This window comes from Lepisosteus oculatus, chromosome 29, assembly GCF_040954835.1.
Source record: "Lepisosteus oculatus isolate fLepOcu1 chromosome 29, fLepOcu1.hap2, whole genome shotgun sequence".
Lineage (NCBI taxonomy): Eukaryota > Metazoa > Chordata > Actinopteri > Semionotiformes > Lepisosteidae > Lepisosteus > Lepisosteus oculatus.
In genome coordinates this window covers 4,186,332-4,203,608 of record NC_090724.1, presented here as the reverse complement: position 1 = coordinate 4,203,608, position 17,277 = coordinate 4,186,332, and the positions used below count along the sequence as shown (strand labels likewise).

At 43.5% G+C, this 17,277-nt stretch overlaps 1 protein-coding gene and 1 long non-coding RNA gene across 2 annotated transcripts; both read right to left on the bottom strand.

Annotated features, from left to right (window-relative positions):
- Positions 1-9: 9 nt before the first annotated feature.
- Positions 10-3,492, bottom strand: LOC107079686 (uncharacterized). The gene is made up of 3 exons (XR_011183975.1): positions 2,465-3,492; positions 1,928-2,106; positions 10-618 (listed from the first exon to the last, which is right to left on the bottom strand). It is a non-coding gene; the product is annotated as an uncharacterized lncRNA (long non-coding RNA).
- Positions 3,493-4,235: 743 nt separating this feature from the next.
- On the bottom strand, positions 4,236-16,898 carry LOC138225586 (putative leucine-rich repeat-containing protein DDB_G0290503). The gene is made up of 12 exons (XM_069186132.1): positions 16,866-16,898; positions 16,160-16,294; positions 15,799-15,862; positions 14,933-15,084; positions 13,856-14,383; positions 13,475-13,608; positions 11,619-11,757; positions 7,203-11,144; positions 6,662-6,835; positions 5,315-5,553; positions 4,735-4,820; positions 4,236-4,388 (listed from the first exon to the last, which is right to left on the bottom strand). The coding sequence occupies exons 1-12, from the start codon at positions 16,875-16,877 to the stop codon at positions 4,273-4,275; spliced, it is 5,721 nt and encodes a 1,906-aa protein (XP_069042233.1). The 5' UTR covers positions 16,878-16,898; the 3' UTR covers positions 4,236-4,272.
- Positions 16,899-17,277: the final 379 nt, after the last annotated feature.

The following is a 17,277-nucleotide window of genomic DNA, read 5'->3' as shown; positions in this document are numbered from 1 at the left end:
TGTGTGTTGACTTGATAAGAAAGAAAACACAGGGCCGACTGTAGATATATGATCCGTCTTAGAGGAGATGGGGAGGGAGGGTTACATGCTTTTGAATCCAAAGTGTAACAGGTCGGGTCACTGTTTTGTTGAGGAGTATTTTTAACAATGCATTATCAAGTTAGTCCAGGGGCTTTCCAGATCTCATCATTTCTTTTTAAAATGTTTGAACTCTCAGTGTGTAAAATGTACAGTATGTTCCCAATTGTGGTCTGATCAACTGGAAACTGAATCTTTGTATAAGAACACTCGGCCAGTCCTTTGGAAGATGTGAACGTACCTTAACAGCACACGTAAAACTAAACAAACATCCCCTGCAAGGTTTCGTTTTCCTTTTGGGATTTGCTCTTTCTTCGGAGGTATGTGGGTTAGGGAAGGTGTGTTTGTGAAGTAGAATTTCCACTGCTGCAGGGTCCTTTGTGTCTCAGCGCAGGCAGGCTCCTCTTGCACAGACTGAGAGTCACAAGCGCCTTCCTTCTCCGGTGGGATGAGAGAGAGGCTGAAGGGTCACTGCATGTCCTTGTGGTGTCCCTCCTGTGTCCCCTGCTTGGCTTGGACGCAGTGCACTTCCCACTTTCCCTGCAGAAATTCCAAGTGGCATCCCATCAGAAATTCACGGGCTTTCTCTTAACCTTCTTTATGAAACGATGTAAGCACCAAGGCTTAAAGCTAAAAGATTTGGCTGCTACTTTTTGGCACCAGTCTCAAAGTTGATTTTTCTTTATAATTAAATTACCAGTGTAACAGACCAGAGTAACCAGAGTATACAGATCCATTTCTGCAGAAAAGGGAAATTCAAAATGTTTAAGCTTCCCACACCAAAAATAAAATGTTTTCTAGTAAGAACATTCAAAATTATGGCTACAGTTCATTGAATAATAAATAAAAAAGAAATGCTAGTCCTATTATGCAGATTAAATATTGGTTTCCCATCATTAAATTAATGTTTTCATTATGCTTGTATTTGCCCCAGATACCCAAAAGTAAATTGGTGATTGAAGCTATTTTTAAATTGAATTCCCTCATGTTAAAACAATTTTACTTCAGCCTTGAAATGCTCATTTCTCTGAAAGACTCCATTGCCCAAACATTCCCAAGTTTCAACACCAGACTGAACCCTGAAATGTAAGAAGAATGACAGGAAAACAAATGGATTGAAATGTTCTGGCTTATTTAAGTTGTAAAGTGGGTTTCTGAACTTCTGATCACTGGTACTTGGAGCTCTAAGCTCCAAAGCATTGTCTCTTTTTATACACCTTTACAAACATGTCGAAGAATAAAGGAGGCAACCTTCTGCTGCTTTGCAGTAATTCAAACATATTGCATACAGTCATAGTGCAAAACTGGCCTGCTGGGTTAATTAGGAAATTCTCTGAATTTAAAGATGCTGAAATGGGAGGCTTTGGGCTGCATTTTGCATTGTCAAAACTGAGTAATTGTACCTGTACTAGGAAGAACATAATGACTCTGCGGCTTTCCTGCTTGGAGGCCCAATCGCACAGGTCACTGTGACACTAAAGTTTCCGAGTTTCCAACTACAATGCAAATGCACTCATTCAATCAAGCGCTTCTCACACGGCTCAGATTGCACCAGCTATTACTTCTTCAGATGTGACTCTCTGGAGGGCTCCTGCACTTGATTGTTCTTTAACAAATCACATGCACCTCTTCTGAAACTGTGAAAATGTGACTTTTTTTTTATCTTTTACCCATATTGCTTAACATGCAGGAGGGTTCATGTGTCTCGAAGGTCAGTGTCCTTGCAATAGGGCATCAAGCATTTTCTTGAAAAGCACCTTAAGTCATTTCAGTTTTAGGGTTTGTCCCCGACGTGGAAGCAGTTTGAGGGATGTTTTGTGCAAGAAAGGTGACGGGGCCATGTGCTTACAGTGGACCTGGGGAATCCAGGTGGAGCTGCTCCTCTCTCAGGGAGCGAAGAACTCTTGCGAAGAGGAGGTGGTCGGGGCAGGTGCCTCCCTTCCTGTACCCCTCCGTCTCCCTTTCTCTCATTTTCTTGAGCAGGAGCTGAATGGGGACCCCAACCTCCTGGGGCTCCAGCGAAGGCCTCTGCAGAGAGAATTGGCCTGAGGATCTGTACATGACATTCATCCAGCATGCTGGCCGGGAGACAGACATTCCAAGCACTTAAAGTTCTCTACAGGGGAAGATGATCACGTTCTCAATAGGTGCTGGTTACCAGCATGCTTTCTGCTAACGAACAGCAATGCTCACATCTTAAAACTTCCATGTGCATCTAGGAAGGGAACAGTATGGGATTCGTTCTTGTTTCAGATGGTGGATGCAGAGTTTTTAATGCAGCTCAATTTGAACATTGATATTGGAAAAAAATGAAAAGGTGGGAGATGGGCTGAAGATGGAGGATGGGGTGGGAGTGAATAGGGGAGGATAAATGTCAAGCTCTTACCATCTCTGTGCTCACAGGACTGGAGGTCTCAGGGCTGCTCTGCTGGAAGATCATTTTGTGAAAGAGATGAGAGTTCTGGGATGCCATGCAGCGATTGGAGCCCATCAAACTGCTGTCCTCAGATAGGCTTACCAGTGCCACAGAGGGATGAGATGCCCCTGGAATCTTCATGTGTTCTGGGCTTGGAGAATTCCTCTCTGATGATTTTGCAATGGGAGGCAAAACAGTCTTGACCAGCCAGGTTGCTTCTGATTTACTCCAGGGGCTCGGTGGGTGCATTCTGCATTGGAATGGCGGCTCTGGAGAAAGGATGTCCTTCTGTTCTGGGGTACTCACACCACACTGGACCAGAGACGCTTCCTGCTCAAAGGGGCATCTCCCTGAAGAGTCCTCAGGTTCATTGACAGCTGCCAGCACAGGTCGGAGGTCAATGTAGATTTTCTGCACTGCTTTTCTGTGTTCTCCTGTTGTCTCCATGCACCCAGGTCCATTCAGGGGAGCAACAGCATAGCTCCCTAACTGCCCAGCTGCCTCCAGCGGGTGAAGTCTGACTCTCGGGTTAAGCCTGGGCACAGGTCTGCTGTTAGGGTGGAGACATCCCACTGCTTCCACAGCCAGGTCTGGACTCGCATCTACTGGGGTATCTGTGAGGGATCTCCCAGTTTTCCCACTAGCTCCCAGTTTCGGTGGCATCATAGTGCCCACCCACCCGCTCACCTTCTATTTCTCAGGTAAAAACCAACCCAAGGCAGAAAGAAGATCATTTCATTTCCTCACCTTGAAAACACTTAGGGAAATGGAGCAATTGATTCGGATTCTCTCGTCTCTCTCTCTTTCTGAGTAGTAGTTCTCTCAGCTCCTAGAGTTGACGCATCAGCCTTTCCTACCTGAATGCAAAACCAAAGCACGGTTACATGTGTCGGTAACAAACAAGCCGAGACTGAATACATAGAGAGTGGCACTCGTGTCGAGCGGAATAAACTGAACGACCGGAGTCGCCGATGGTCGACATCATGATCTGCCTGGAATCGCTCATCTCCTGCTTGTGGGTGGAGGTTAAACAGCCACCCCTCCCCATTAGCAGGAAAAGGCTTGGTGAAGCGTATGCAAATCAATCCTGTACCTGTGAGGCAAAAGCAAACAAAGGTCGGGTCGTCAAACAGCATTCCACCGGGCATTAAACAGCAGCCTACGCTATAAATCTCATTCACACACGGTTACCAAAGCACAGGAGTTATGGAAACATTGGTACAGCACAATCATCCAAATACCTTGTCTGTACCAGCCAGCTCCTGCACATATAGTGAAAAGAGAGCACAGTATTGCCATGCAAAGTGGCCCAGTAATATACAACAACCTCATTTATTAGCACAAAAGAAAGCAGTCATTTGCATAAAAAATATTTTATTGAGGTTAATCTGTTTTATTGTTCTCTGATACAGAGGAATAAGTGTCAAGATACATCAGCAGAGTAATGTAGAAATTAATACAATAACTTTGACACAATATTGTTAGAAAAGCAGGTTAGTTCTTAACTGCGGCATCTTATTGCATCAGCAGAATGTCAAGGGCACCTTTAAGAGCCGAAGAACAGTTTTTATCACGTTGTTTTATGCCAGAGCTTATTGAGGTCACAACAAGGACTTGATTAGCAAACCTAACCAATTTAACAAAGGGGTTCATACAACAGCAGGCAAAAAATAAGGCTCTTAACACAAACACGTTTCAGCTGTAACTCCAAATGACCAAAAGCACACTATTCAAAACAAACTAGGTAACTGTTTTCCATTCTTTTTTTGTCTTTACAGCTAGTTGAGGAAGAAGGGTTGCTGTTTAGCTGTCAGGGCGTTTGCATCTGCAATGAGAGCATCCTTTTCCAGGGGGAGGTCAGGCTGATATTCCCGAAGAATGCTTGAGACTGGGTCTGTAAAGTGAGAAAAATCCAGCTTTGCTTAGAAACATGTTCCCTTAACAAGTGTAATTATGTGCAACCATGGCTTGATTAAGCTATGCTGGTGTTCCACTGGGTGCGTTCAAGTTAAAGTAAAGGGTACATGATGCTGTCTAGTTTAGACATAGAAAGAATGTCAATAATATTTTGTTCAAACAACAGTTAAATAATAAGTGAATCACAAGAATAAGATGTATTGTTTTTCATAGAGGCTTTACAGAACCTCACTCGTGCTTACCCAGGACTTTATAAGAGAAAATGGCAGATTAACGCTAATTATGGTGTATGCAAGGAGACTGTAGCTGGAATATATATTTACCTGACTGGAATTCCAAGTCTTGTATTGCAGAAAAAGGACGTCGGACTTGGGTCACAGTCAGCCATCTTCCTGCCAGCCACTTCATCCTGTAGATGAGAAATCAAGAAGATCTGTAGGGATAGATTCTGCCATATTCATAAAAAGCTCAAAGCATATAAGAATCTCGCAGTGAGCATTCATATTAAGCAGAGCTTCCCTAAAAGGGTCGAATTGTTCTATTTGTAATGTCTGAGCCTGCGTGACTGTCAGTTTTCTGAAAGACCAGCTTTATTAGCCCTTACTTAATGCATGACATTAAGGCATTAGGAAGGTGTGAGCTCCTCCATTTGGACCATTCTGTGGCTCAGTTGTGATTGGAGGGGGTTTACACATTGACCAGTATGTGGATGGGACACACTCATTTCTAACACCAATTGTGTGCAACTCCATGTTCCATGTGCAACTGAAAAAGCTGGAAGAGTGGAAGAGAAGTTGAGTGCTTTGGCTTGTACCCATTGTATGGAATACCGCCATTGCAACACATCTAAAGAAGACCTTCCTTGCAGAGGGGCCTTGTCCTTCCGCCCATGAGCATGCGTACCGTGTGATGGCAATGACCACGAAGGCCGCGGTTCTGAATCTGTGCCGGGGGCTCGCCCGCGGCGGGGCGCTGAGCTGGGTGCCGGAAGTGTGGGCCGGCTGAGGGCCGAATGGGCCCAGGGCCCTCTCCGGGCTCCAGCGACGGCTCAGCTGCAGCCGAATGAACTTCTTCTGGTAGCTCAGGGACGTCCTCGAGCTCTCGGCCCGCAGCCAAGATAGGAACAGCAGCTTCTGCCTCTTCTGTGCATGAGGGGAAAGAAAAGAGCATACCATGTAGAAAATCTGAGATCAATCATGAATCCTTCAGTCTGGGAATACAGGTAGGATGCTGTCCCATCTAGATTTGAGTGTTTTCCTATTAGTCCCACTAAAGTTACTTAATCTAGTATGTGTGTTGTGGCAAGTCTCCGATCATTATATACAGTATCTGCTTATTACCTGACTCAATACTCAGTACTACAGTCTTTTATACTGAGGCTCCTTATCTGTAATCAAAGCTGTACACAGTACATTTACACAGACACTTAAGCAATAGAAGTGTCCTACTTAATCCTCTGTCAGAACTGTTTAGACAGAAACGTTAAACTACAGCATTGATTCCTTATAATAATTAATTACATCTTTTTTTCCCAGAGCACTTCCCATGAACCCACTTCACCCCCCACGGATGTGCAGCACCTGTTAGATACCAACTGCCCCTCTGTACAGCAGATCAGGTGAGGATGTATTTAATCCCCTGAATTAAGGTGGAATTTGAGGAAGGTCAGAAAATACCAGAGTGGAATGTCTCCCGGACACTCTAGTCAACACACTGGTCTTACACAACCTGTCACAGGATCTTTCATGATCGAGGAGTCAGGCAAGACTTTGGTTTAAGATCTCGTTCAAAGAATGATGCCAGCTACAGCACAGTGTCCCCTATCCCGTGTTCATGGGGAATGGAATTTGAAAATTCTGGTCCAGAGAAGGGCACCATCTACTGGTTCACTACCACCACTGTAACCTGACAGTAACCTGACCAGGCACTGCTTCACCCAGCTTGTGACATTTGACAAGATTAGGTTAGAAGGCCATAGAAACTTCAAACCATAGCTCTCTCTGTAGGTTCGAACAGTGGAGCACACAAAAGAACGTGCTAACTATTTCAAATCCTGAAAGACACTAAGAATGTCACTCCAGAGCACTACTTCAGGGCCAACAGTGAAACAAGGATAAGAGAGCACAACTCTGTGTCAGCTGGTGGTGAGGCTGCTATTGATGACATGCTTCAGAAGAGGGCACAGAGAGTCGGACGCTAAGCTTTACATCAACTCTTGCAGACAAATCTGTATCAGCTGTAAAGTTTCACCTGATATTTTTCCACTCTCTTGTCCCTCTCTGCCAGTTCCATGATCAGCGATTCCTCCCTCTCTTTCTCCTTCTTCCTGAAGGATTGCAGGTAGTCCTGCAGCTTGGATAGTTCTCCTGTAAGCCGGGCATATTCCTGCTTCTCCTTCTTAAGGGAAAGGAAGAGTCTCTCCACCTGAAGAAAACATTTGAAAACCTCACACTTCATATTCACAGAATCACAGAGATGCAAAACTTCCACAGTGTGTAGGTTTCTTGAATGAGTTTTTAAACCGTGGTACAAATTTTGTAAAAAATTGTCTTTGAGAATATCTTGTACATTGTCTTTTTTTTAAATCTTTTGCACAGTCTTCCAAAATACTGCCTTACATGCCATCTCCAAGAAAAAATGGGACACTATTACACTAGTTTGAGAAAATGTGGCATACTAGGGATGCTCAAACTGCAGTTTTAAAATAAAGCCTGAGCCATTGACACCTGAAAGGATTACAAAATGACTAGACAACAGTGAAATGTCAGTCAGACGTTTGCTGCTGCCTTACCTGTTGTTTGTACTCCTCTCTATTCTTCTCCCTCTCCGGCAGGACCTCAGCACTCAGTCTGGCCCCTTGCTCCCTTTTTTCCTTTTCTAGACAGCAACTCTGCTCTTCAGCCTCAATCTGGAGTTGTTTTACTTTGGCCCACTGTGCTGCAGCGGTCTCCTCCCTATTCTTCTGCAAGCAGGGGTCTTGATTCTTTGCCTCACCCTGCAGGTTGTCTAAATCAAAGCAGAGCTTTATCCTGGGGTCCACAGAAACTCTTTGCTGGATCTCTTCCACCAAAATCTCCGGCTTCCCTCTGCGGTGCCTTTCCCTGCTCATTTTGGACAGCAGCCACTCTATGAAGGTCTTGTGCTGATGCACTATCTCCTGCCACCTCTTCACTGTTGCCTGCTGAACCTGCTGGCCAAATTCGTCTGCCCGGCTCAGGACCTGTATAAGGGCGCTGACCCCTGATAGCAATGGCAGGGTATTGCTATCCTCTGCAACAGGACTCTGGCAAGATACATTCTCTTTGCTCTGCCCCTTACAAACATGGGCAAGAGTAGTACTGGCTGCCTCCACAACTACAGCTGACTCTTTTAACTCAGGTGGCTTCTCCTGCTGCTCAGAGACAAGGTTGCGAAACTCTCCACAGAGGCTGCTATTGAACAACCATTCCCATTCCAGTTCAGTGGCCAACATGTTGTTTTGGGTCTCCAAGGCCTGACTCTTTGATTTTGCCTCTTGTAATTCAACAGACATTTTCTGGATTTCATCCTCTTTGGCCTTCAGTTCAGAGCAGAGAGCCTCGTGCTGATCACAACCAGACTGTTCAGTTACCACATCGTCCAAGAGATTAATACTGTCAGGCTTGTTTTCTTCTAAAGTTACAACTGGCTCTGTTTGCTTGGACTGCTGATTAGACACTTGATCTTTCAGGTCTTGGTGTTTGTTGTTCTGCACACCTCTCTGTTCAGCAATGGCAGCAGTTAACTCTTGGATCTCTGAAAGCATACTTTGAAGCTCTGTGAGCATGACTTGACACTTTGATCTCTCACTCTCCAGACCCCCACAGGTAGTGACAGCTTGTGATTTATCTTCTTGTAATGCGATAGAGAGACTGTCGATCTCAGCCTGTTTCATCTTCTTTTCTGACTCAAGAGCCTGACAGCGTGACCTCTCTTGCTCCAGAGCTCTTCGGAGTCTGGTGTTGTCCGTACTCTGTTCTTCTAGACTCAAAGCAATTTCCTCAATTTTGGCTAGATAGCACTCCTGTGCAGAAGAGAAATTCTGCAAAGCTTCCTGGTTATCACTATTAATGTTTTTCTCTTTTTCCAGAGCCGTACAAAGATGGTTGAGTTCAGCCTGCTTTCTCTCCAGATCGAAGACTAGAAACTCGCATTGTGATTTTTCAGCTTCCAGAGACTTGAACAGTCTATTGCTGTTGGACTTCTCTACTTCCAGGGCGTTGCTTAGCTGCTCGATTTTATGAATGCTGTTTTTTTGCTCATCAATCAGGTGTTGTAAATGGTCCTGCAAGGATTTGTCATTATTTTTCATCTTCTGTAGTTCAGCAGTAAGTTCTTCAATTTCAAGTTGCTTGGCTGCCTTTTCTGAAAGCAACATCTGCCTTTGGCTGCGTTCAGCTTCCAGAACCTCACAGAGTCTGGTATAGCTAGAGCTCTTCTCTTCTAGCATTGCACTGAGCTTGGAAATTTCAGCAGTTTTACTCTGCTGTTCCTCCAGGAGGGTTACATTGTCTGCAGTCTCACGTTCTAGTGAATCAGCCAGCCGGTTAAACTCTGCCTGATTCCTCTTTTCCTGAGAGACCAGAGTCTGGTATTGTGATCTCTGGGCCTCTAGGGTCTTTAAAAGACTTCCGTTCTTAGTGCGCTCTTCTTCTAAAAGTTGACCGAGTTGTTCTATTTTATTGAAGTTGTTTTGCATCTCAGTGGTCAGCTGTTGTACGTGGTCCTGCAAGGAGCTCTCTTTGCTGCTCTTGTCCTGTAGTTCAGCAGTAAGATGTTCAATCTCAGCTTGTTTGTCGCTCTGTTCTGAGAGCAGCAAACCGCATCGGGATTGCTCAGCTTCAAGAGCCTCGTTGAGTCTAGTATAACTGATGCTCTTCTCCCATAGAGCTGCATTGAGCTGGACGATTTCAGTAAAATTAATCTGTTGCTCAAAAGACAGTCTTTCAAGCTCCCCCCTGAGGTTCCTGGTCTTTAACTTCTCCTCCTCTAATTCAGTAGAGAGCTGCTTGTTTTTTGCCTCATTCATCTGGTGCTCAGACTCCAGACTGTGATACTTTGATTGTTCAGCTTTCACTGCCTTGACTAGGTTGACAGTTCGAGTCCCCTCTTCTTCCAGGGTCTGAGTAAGTTTGTTGATTTTCTCAAGGAGACTCTGACGCTCCAAAGCAAGTCTTTGTAGGACTTCTTTGTTGGCTCTGCTCTCATTCTGCAGGTCTGCAGTTAGCTGTTCAATCTTGGCCTGGTTCATTTTGTGCTCAGATCCCTTTAGCTCACAATCTGATCTTGTAGCCTGCAGTTCCTTCTGAAGGCTGTAATTTCTGGTGCTCTCATCTTCCAGAGTGGAATTCAACTCATTTAATTTCTCAAGGTTCCTGTGGTGCGTACTGAGGAGCTTTTCCATGTCTTCCTGAAGAGCAGTGTTAATTCTCTTCTGTTCATCTACCTCTGCAGATAGCTGTTCAGTCTGGGCCTGATACTTCCTCTGCTCAATTACCAATGCCTTGCATCTTGAGCTCTCATCATCCAGAGCCTTTCTGAGACTGCAGTTGCTAATGCTTTCGTTTTCCATATTAAAATTCATCTCATTAATTATTAAATGTTTCCTCTTCAGCTCATTGTGAAGCTTCTGCATGTCTTCCTGAAGTGTGATGTTGGTCCTTTCCTTCTCCTGTAGCTTTGCTGTTAGCCTTTCAATTTCAGACTGATCCCTCTTGAGCTCTGAGACAAGAGAGTGGTGTTTTGTTTTCTCAGCTTCCAGAGCCATGTGGAGACTAGTGTTGCGAGTGTGCTCCTCCTGCACAGTAAGAGCAAGCTGATCGATTTTAGCTATGAGACTCAGACGCTCTGAGGCAAGTCTTTGCAGGACATCTTCATGAGAGCTGTTGGCTCTGCTCTCATTTTGCAGGTCTGCAGTTAGCTGTTCAATCTTGGCCTGGTTCATTTTGTGCTCAGATCCCTTTAGCTCACAACCTGATCTTGTAGCCTGCAGTTCCTTCTGAAGGCTGTAATTTCTGGTGCTCTCATCTTCCAGAGTGGAATTCAACTCATTTAATGTATCAGTGTTCCTCTGATGTGCACTGAGGAGCATGTGTATGTCTTTCTGAAGAGCACTGTTAATTCTCTTCTGTGCCTCTAACTCAGAGACCAGAGAATAGCAACGTGTTCTCTCTACTTCTAGAGCCATGTGCAGTTTGGTATTGCTGGTGATCTCTTCCTCTTGAATCAATGTGAGCTGCTTGATTTTATGAAGGCAGCTCTGTTGTTCAGAGGCTAGTATTTGCAGTGCTTCTTGAAGAGTACTATTGGTTATTTTTTCCTTCTGCAGATCAGCTGTGAGTTGCTGGATGTCAGGCTGATTCCTCTTCTGCTCAGAGAACACTGCCTGATATCTAGACCTCTCAGACTCCAGAGTACTGCCAACACTGTAAATCCTCATGCTTTCCCTTTCCAAACTGAGGTTTAGCTCATCCAATTTAGCAAGGTGGGCCTTGTTTTCATCCAGCATCTTTTTCCTGTCTTCCTGAAGAGCAGCATTGTGTCTTTTCTGGCTCTCTAGTTCTGCAGCTAGATTCCCAATTTCAGCCTGGTTCGACTGCTTGTCAGAGTCCAGAGGGTAAGATTTTGATTTTTCACTTTTCAGAGCCTCTTTAAGGACATAATTGCTGGTGCTCTCCTCTTCCAGGCAGGAGCTCAGCTCTTGCATTTTCATATTCTGTGTTTAGAATAAAAGCTGAATTTAGTAGAGGCGTTGCAAAATAAAATCAAATTGGGATCGAAAAACGACTATACACTGAAGCGCTTTCTGTTGTAGCAAGCTTCATTTTACAGAAAATAAGAAGAAATGTGATCTTAAAGAGCATAAAGAGCTTGGTTGTGGTTGTTAAACAGTATTTCATAACGCAAAATATTAAACAAGTTGCTCTTTTCACAGAAACATGCTATATATTTTCACAGAATATATGTGAAGTATGAAATTGAGTCGTTCCAGTACTCTTTGAATTATTAACACAAAATTAACTCCAAACATCCAAGGACACTTACCCGAAGACACATATACAACTATATTTACACGTATGAGAAATGTTCTCATTATACTTGTGCTCACCAGTGTACCACTGCCGCACAATGCGTTTTGCACATTTTTATCAGACCCATTGTCCTTCTGAGCCCAAATGCCCTGTAATACCTCTGTCTCCTGTCTGCTCTTGTCCAGACTCTCCAGCAGGCTGTACTTTTCTTGTTCCAGAGCAGCCCTAGCTTGTATCCCTTCCTCTAGCTTCCTCTTGGCTGAAGCCAGTATCTGATCTTGACTTGAAGTTTTAAGTCTGTGAATGGCAGTTTCAAACTATAAAGTACATCTACATATATACATACACACTATATATTTATATCAGCTTTAAAAGAGATGGGAGTGTTGAGTACAAGTTACTGCATGTAATTGTGGGGCTTCTTCTCATCACTCTAAAGAGAGGAAGACTTCGGGGAATATTGTTTTTCAGATGCAAGGAAACTAAAGAGAAAATTACTTTTGAACTTTTCTCCTTCAGATATTTTGAGGCCACATTACTATATACTGTAATACAAATACATTACATAGTTTAAAATACAGTTACAGTGAGTAGAAGTGACTATTGATCTTTGTCTCACAACTCTAGGGACACTAATCAAACATCTAGCTAGTGTAGTGAAAGTGTTGACTTGGGACTGAGAGACACTGATCAATGATCAATCTTTACAGTTGAGGGATTATGATTATTTATTTTAATTATTGACTAATCTGCTCAGTTATTTCTGGTAATTGGTGTAATCCCCTATTTGGAACAATAACTTTGTCAGCTAGAGAAACAGTCAACAAACAATTCAATTGATGATCTGTTTGGTGTGAAATGAAATTATATATGACTGCATAGTCTATGCATTTACTACACGATTTAAAATTCTGCAGGGAAAAAAACAAGCTTTGCAGAAAGAACCCTTTTTCTGTTATCACTTTTGAAGGAAGAGTGACAAGCTATTTTAACATATCTGTGGGGCGTGGCAGTCTCCAGCAGCATTTGACAGTGACTGATAATGGGTTTTCTTTTAGTTTTAGTTTTGGCAACAGAAAAACATATTCCAAGAGTATTATGAGCCCTGTTAGAAAATAGAAACATATGACATAATACTTAAAGTGCTGAAAATCACCTTCATAAAATGCCAGCTTTTATTTGCTAGTTTTAAAAAACTGCTCTTTCTGCATGTTCAGATTTACCACTGGACATGACAGGAAGGCAGCACAATGATGTGGTTAGCACTGCAGCCATACAGTTCTTGTGTTCTGGATTGAAAACCTTCTACTGTATGTGTTGTTTGCTTGTTTTCCATGTGTTCATGTGGATTTTTGGCAAGTGCACCAATTTATCCTCATCTCCAAGAACACGCTGGTTAGGTTAATGGGGTCTTTATATGGTCTGTATGTGCGTGCCCTGCACTAGACTGCTGTCTCATGCCCTGTGCAGCTGGGATACTGTAGGTAAAGTAAAAGAGACTCTCATTCTCTCTCTCAGGTTATCAGAGTCCCCTTACCGGCACTCATTTTGAAGAAGCTTACAAGAAGGTGAAGGAGCAATTGGCAGAAAGTCCTCATACATCTGAATAAACAATATCAGAAAAGTCTTCATTCCTCTGCAATCAATCTGCTTCTATCCACCTCTCCTCCCCAGGCTTCTGTCCTCCTTTCTGCTTCTTTCCTCCCTTCCCTTCACCCTGGGATCTTCCAATGTATGACTTTCCCCACCCCCGTCCTTAATCCCAGCCGGAAATACTTTGAGAAATCAAGACACACAGTTGGAATGTGCCACCCCATGCATTGTGGGCTGCATCTAGCAATAGGAGCTACAGAAGACTAAGCTGGCTATACCATTGGTGGACTTTGATGCTAATAGTGTGGTAATTAGAGTTGAGATGACCTGCTTCTGCAGATCCTTCTGACAATTAGGAATTTGTGGAACAGACCAGGAATGTTGATCCAGTGTGCTAGGCTGTATTTATTCACAACTGTACCTCTTCTGTTTCACTTCTTCCTCAACCAGGGCATTCTGCTGCAGAGCCTGCCTGGCGGCCATCAGGTCCTCCTCCATCAGCTCCAGCTGCCTGCCCGAGCTCAAGCCTCCAGAAACAACGGTGTCCGCCAGGTCCTGGTAAAAAGAACGGTTGCTTCAATTGAATTTGAACTGGTTTCTGAAACTGCTGCGCCTAGAGAAGGCAGCCTGATCGACTGAACTGAATGCTGTACAGATGCAAGCGATCTGGATCATAAACAGAGAGAAGCGCCACACTGCCTCACAGAGGAAAAATAGCAGAACCCTGAATTCAAAGCTGAAATAACAGGTTATTGAAAAGGTATAAGATACTACATTAATTTGCGCTGGGACTGAAGATTACCCTGTTTGTAATGGCAGGTCCCGGTGAAGACGATGAACCACTGTAGGTGCAGGAAGAAGGTGGGACCTTCCTCATCATCACTGAAAGCCCAGGGAGGCCGCATGGAAGAATATGTGCAGACTCTTCCAGGGGATTCACATCAGCCAGGCGATGTGCAGCAGCTTGAAGGAGACTAACATCCCCCAGGGCACTGGAGGGAGGACTGTGCATGCCACCAGGGGTCATGGCATACCTCCTGGCCTCCTCCAGAGAGGGACACATGCTTTCATCTGTGCCCTCCATGACGAAGGTCTCCCTGCTCTGTGCCTGGGAGCTGAAGGAGCTGTCATTGCCTACACTCTGAGTGAGGCCGAGGAGGTCTTGGCTGTCCAAGGGCTGGAGACAAGCGGGCTGAACTCTAGACTCCAGTTGCTCCTCAGTCTCCAGGTCTGGCAGGGCTCTGGAGATCAGCTCCTCCAGCCTGCTCCTCAGGACATCCGGAGCCACGCCATTCCCATAATGGTGACACACCACGCCATAAGGGAAGACCTACAGTGACAGAATATGGGGTAACGTTAGAGGTGGGAGTCTAAGATATGGCATAGTCTCTACCTCCTGTAGCTTTTCTTCATTTTGCATTCGGAGAAAGAAAGAAGAAGCTAATCAGAGTTAATCATAGGTGTCCTGACTTAAGCACAACTGTTGTTAATGGAAGTCCTGGCAGTGACAGTCTGGAGTGAACTGTCTGTTGTGAGACGAGGTATTTATGCTGGAAACTAGGTGTTTCGACAAACTGAAAGAGATAAGGAAACCAGCAGGTTTTGGAGAAGAATATTATTTTGGAGATCCAACAGTAGTTTTCCTCCTTGTTTGTCTAAGTGTGTGGAAACGTAGAAATTATGTCTCCAAACAAAGCCCAAATACTAGAGGACAAACCCGGACGATCCCAGTTCCAGCAAAATATGAAAAACCAGACAGTTTTCACTGGAGTATCACTCACGTTTTCTGCTTGTGTCGTGAATGAGTGCGCTGGCAAAGCGAGAAAGCACCTAAGAACTCGCCATCAATCATCAATCCAGCCTAAGCTTAGATCCCCACCTGTGCTGGAGTGATCTCACTCGCAGGGGAACTGGTCCCTGTGTGTCCCACTTCACTAGTACTGCTCGTACTAGGTGCATCATGGGATTGGTCTTGTGGGGTTACTGATGTCGCATCCACCTCTAACTCCGGACTCTCAGTCCAGTGGTACCCTGCAAAGGCACAATGGGTTTCCATTACCAAAGCTTGCTGGTCTTCTGAAAAAGAAGGGACCTGACTTCCTTTAAACAATTAGATTACCTGCCTTATCATTTTGTGTCCAATCTTTCACTTCAACATAGGCAATGTGACACGTTACGTATCTCTACAGCCCACCAGACTTATTAGAAATAAGAAAGGTTAAAAGGTTAAAAGGCCATTTCAATAATCTAACTCCTGTGGTCACTAGTGGATAACTGAGCTCTACTCTGGGCTAGATTATCTTCTTCCCAGTGACATGTCCTGCTAATTCAACTTCATACTAAAGAAAAAAGCTTTGGGCAACAATATAAAATTACAATCAGGCAGAAGGCCCAAAACCAGCATAGAATGAGTTCAAAACTGCATTGAATTGAAATAGAGATCACATGAACCACTCTAGCTAGGGGACAGCATAGGAAAAACTCTGCCAACATGTCTGTTAGCAGACTTAACATACTATATTCTGGCTGGACGCCTCTTTTACATCATTTCAGATAAGTTGAGTTAACAGCATTTACTTTCTTCTCCATGAAAGGTACACAGATTCCCTGCTAGGAAGAGATCTTTAGTGTCTGCAGAGTGGGGCTTTTTGCAGTAGTACTGGACACATGTGGAGTAAAATATTTGTGTGCAGTTTTCAGTGTTATTGTCAAAAATACAAGATTGATTAAGGTCTTACACAGTACCTGAGTCTTTGATCCAGGTGCCAGCTGCCTCTGAGCTCAGACCTGTATCCTGCATTTCGGACACCTAATTAAATTAAATCACACTGTTAGTGACATATGATATGTTAACGACATAGTGACACCAAGGAACTATGTGTAAGTGTAAACTGACTATCAAAAAGATAACATCCCCTGAAAATCAATCCAAAGCAATCCCAGATCAGACTCTCCAAACAATAATAAGTGTTTTCTGAAAGGAAAGGCCTCCAGCAACTGCAATGTTTTTAGGTAGAATATGGTGACGGGTTGGACTGTAAGAGCAAAAACCCAACACACTGGAAGGATCATGTCTGTCTGGAATACGTTCTTTGAGAAACTGCACCTGGTTGAAAGGCCCCAGAAGATTTTGCCCATTCTGATCAAAACAATCTCTGAAGTCCCTTCTCTGGTCTCTCACTGCTGGTTTCCACTCAGGCAGTGTGGCAAGGTTGTCCTGCAGAGAATTGGGGTCTTCCCCCTTTAAGAACATAAACAAATGTTTCTGAATGTTTGTTTAAGTCACCGGCACGGATCCCTGGTCAGCAGGCAGTCCTTCACAGCACTGCATACATCCAGTTACACAGTATGTCTGTGTGATACAGCAGTACAACTATCTGTCTGTGTGATACACAGACTGTAGCAGCCAAGTTTTCAGTCGATCTGCAACCTACAGGCCAGGTGCTTAAATTCACTGCACACACGTTTAGCTACACTTTATTATTTACTTAACTTTTACTTTTCTACAGTACATATACAAATCAGGGTGGACAGTATTATTTCTGCTTTAATGCTACTGTAAAATATATATGTAATCTAGCCTTTACAAGGCGCTACAATGTATTTTTTAGGCATGAAACGTGACATTTTAGTGAACATAAAAGTGGAATCACTACTGAATGGTTTAGTCTTACCAACGTTTTTACGTTATTTAAATTTTAGTTTAGAAACTATCAGTGATTTACAATCTCTTTAGTAGTTTGTTTATAAACAGGCCATTGAAGTTACAACTATTACAAAACATTAAGCAAGCAAGATATAAAAAGCCTTACCGGATCGTCCATGTTTACCGAGAAAATAAATCCCAGCGGTTTAAAAACTACGATCTATATTTACCTTGGCAACGTGACGTTACAATAGAAACGTCATAATAACAATAGCACGTAGGAAACATTCTAAATTGGTGAAAATAAATAAAATTTATCATTAAGAGTTATATATCATTTTCAAAATGAAAAGGGATAATATAACAGTGTGGATTGACTCAAAACATACGGTGTTATGTATTTGGAGGTTTGGGAAGCACATTCCTGCCATCAAGGGAAATAGTTAATGAACTATCTCGTAATTAAAATAAACTTATTTTTTCGTTATTACAAAAGCAAATCGATAATTTCTTAATGACAGTCTCGAGTACGTCATGCGATAATCACGCCGTAGCTCAATTGTCATACAGTAATTAGG

Coding starts and splice junctions, on each gene's coding strand:
- LOC138225586 (XM_069186132.1), bottom strand. Junction 13,609..13,855: donor GACCTGCCATTACAAACAGG/GTAATCTTCAGT, acceptor TCTTTTTACCAG/GACCTGGCGGACACCGTTGT. Junction 4,389..4,734: donor AGACTTGGAATTCCAGTCAG/GTAAATATATAT, acceptor CTCACTTTACAG/ACCCAGTCTCAAGCATTCTT.